The sequence below is a fragment of the Sinocyclocheilus rhinocerous genome, unplaced genomic scaffold (assembly GCF_001515625.1).
Source record: "Sinocyclocheilus rhinocerous isolate Xijiao unplaced genomic scaffold, SAMN03320098_v1.1 scaffold787, whole genome shotgun sequence".
NCBI classification, from domain to species: domain Eukaryota; kingdom Metazoa; phylum Chordata; class Actinopteri; order Cypriniformes; family Cyprinidae; genus Sinocyclocheilus; species Sinocyclocheilus rhinocerous.
The window spans coordinates 144,973-146,247 of record NW_015662932.1 but is presented as its reverse complement, the minus strand read 5'-3'; the positions used below and the strand labels follow the sequence as shown (position 1 = coordinate 146,247).

The 1,275-nt window shown below is 44.9% G+C and overlaps 1 protein-coding gene across 1 annotated transcript in view; it reads right to left on the bottom strand.

Annotated features, from left to right (window-relative positions):
* LOC107728438 (transmembrane protein 132C) overlaps positions 1 to 880 on the bottom strand; it is a 234,746-nt gene extending 233,866 nt beyond the window's left edge. The window contains exon 1 of the mRNA XM_016538600.1: positions 41 to 880. Within this exon, the coding sequence (XP_016394086.1) occupies positions 41 to 236 (196 nt within the window). The 5' untranslated portion in view covers positions 237 to 880. The remainder of the gene's footprint in view (positions 1 to 40) is intronic.
* Between the last annotated feature and the right edge of the window lie 395 nt (positions 881 to 1,275).

The window sequence follows — 1,275 nt, the reverse complement described above, 5'->3', positions numbered from 1 at the left end:
GGGGGGTTGTGGAATGCTAGAACCCTTCTCTTTGACTTACCTCTGAGCAGCATTACAATGAAATGCAGAGTATGGAGACGCAACATGTTTGTTCTCCCCCTGTGAGAAACTTCCATCTTACTGGGTGGCACGGAAGGGCAGTGAAAGTGAAAAGGGATCCCTTTTCGCGCGGAGAGATGATCACAAAATTGCGCGATTAAGTTCCAGTATCGCTCTCGGAGGATATCCAGAAGCATTCATCATAATGTTCTTCACATCACACCGGGGTCGGTTTACTTTACTTCAGGTCAAAACGACTTGAGAGTCCGAGCATCCCGTCACGCATTAGATGGGATTTATAGGCTCTGTCAAGAACCCGAAGGATGCCACTGTGTCTCCTCGTTACGCGACAGATCCTTCACAAATATTGTGCTTTTCTCACATCCGAAGTATGTTCCCATGCGTCGCTGAGTCCAACTGCTCAGTCTGCGGTATTGTGGCGTTTGGTAGCAGCGAGTGAATTTAATTTCCGTTCCTTGGCTACTTTTGTCTTTCTAGTAAAGTCTGGCGGGTTGGGTGGCGTTGCTGTGGGATTTTTCCCTTTGATGCGTGATGCGTAAGGCAGGATCTGTGTTTCCTCTGCATCCGCTCTCACATCCTCTAATGCGGAATCATCCTGCACATCCTAAAAGTTGCTCAAGCGCACGATTGCACCATTTGGGCTTTCCATATCCTCGGTGTCGCTCAGAATAACCTGCAGAGATGAAGAATAACACTTGGCTGGTTTCCTTCCTCAGGAGATGATGTTAGAAAAAAAGACGACAAGCTTCATCTGATATTCACGAACGCATAAAAGAAAACAAATACCATCAGCAAATGTGTGCTTAGAAATAAGTGCATGAGGGTTTGAAGAGGTTTTTCTGCGCCATCCTCTCCTCTCCACTCCAGCGCAGACACTGGCAAGTCCAAACTGAGGTGCAGGGTTAAAGCATCACCTGAAGCGCCAACATTCACATCAAGGGCTCCCCGCAGACTTCTGTGCAAATAAGCTTTACCTGAACAACACAGTATATCATAGCACATTTCAGATTCTTAATAGACTGCAAAACGTATGCGTTTACTAGAGCAGTCGAAATAATTTTGCCCTTAGAAATAAAAAAAATGTTGGAGACACAAATGGAAAAAGTTATTGGTAGTTTATGGCTGTCTGTGTGCCCATGTATGAAAGTAAGTAAACATTAATGTGGCATGGCAGAAGTTCATTTACACCGTTTTGACGATAATTATAAGTGGCAA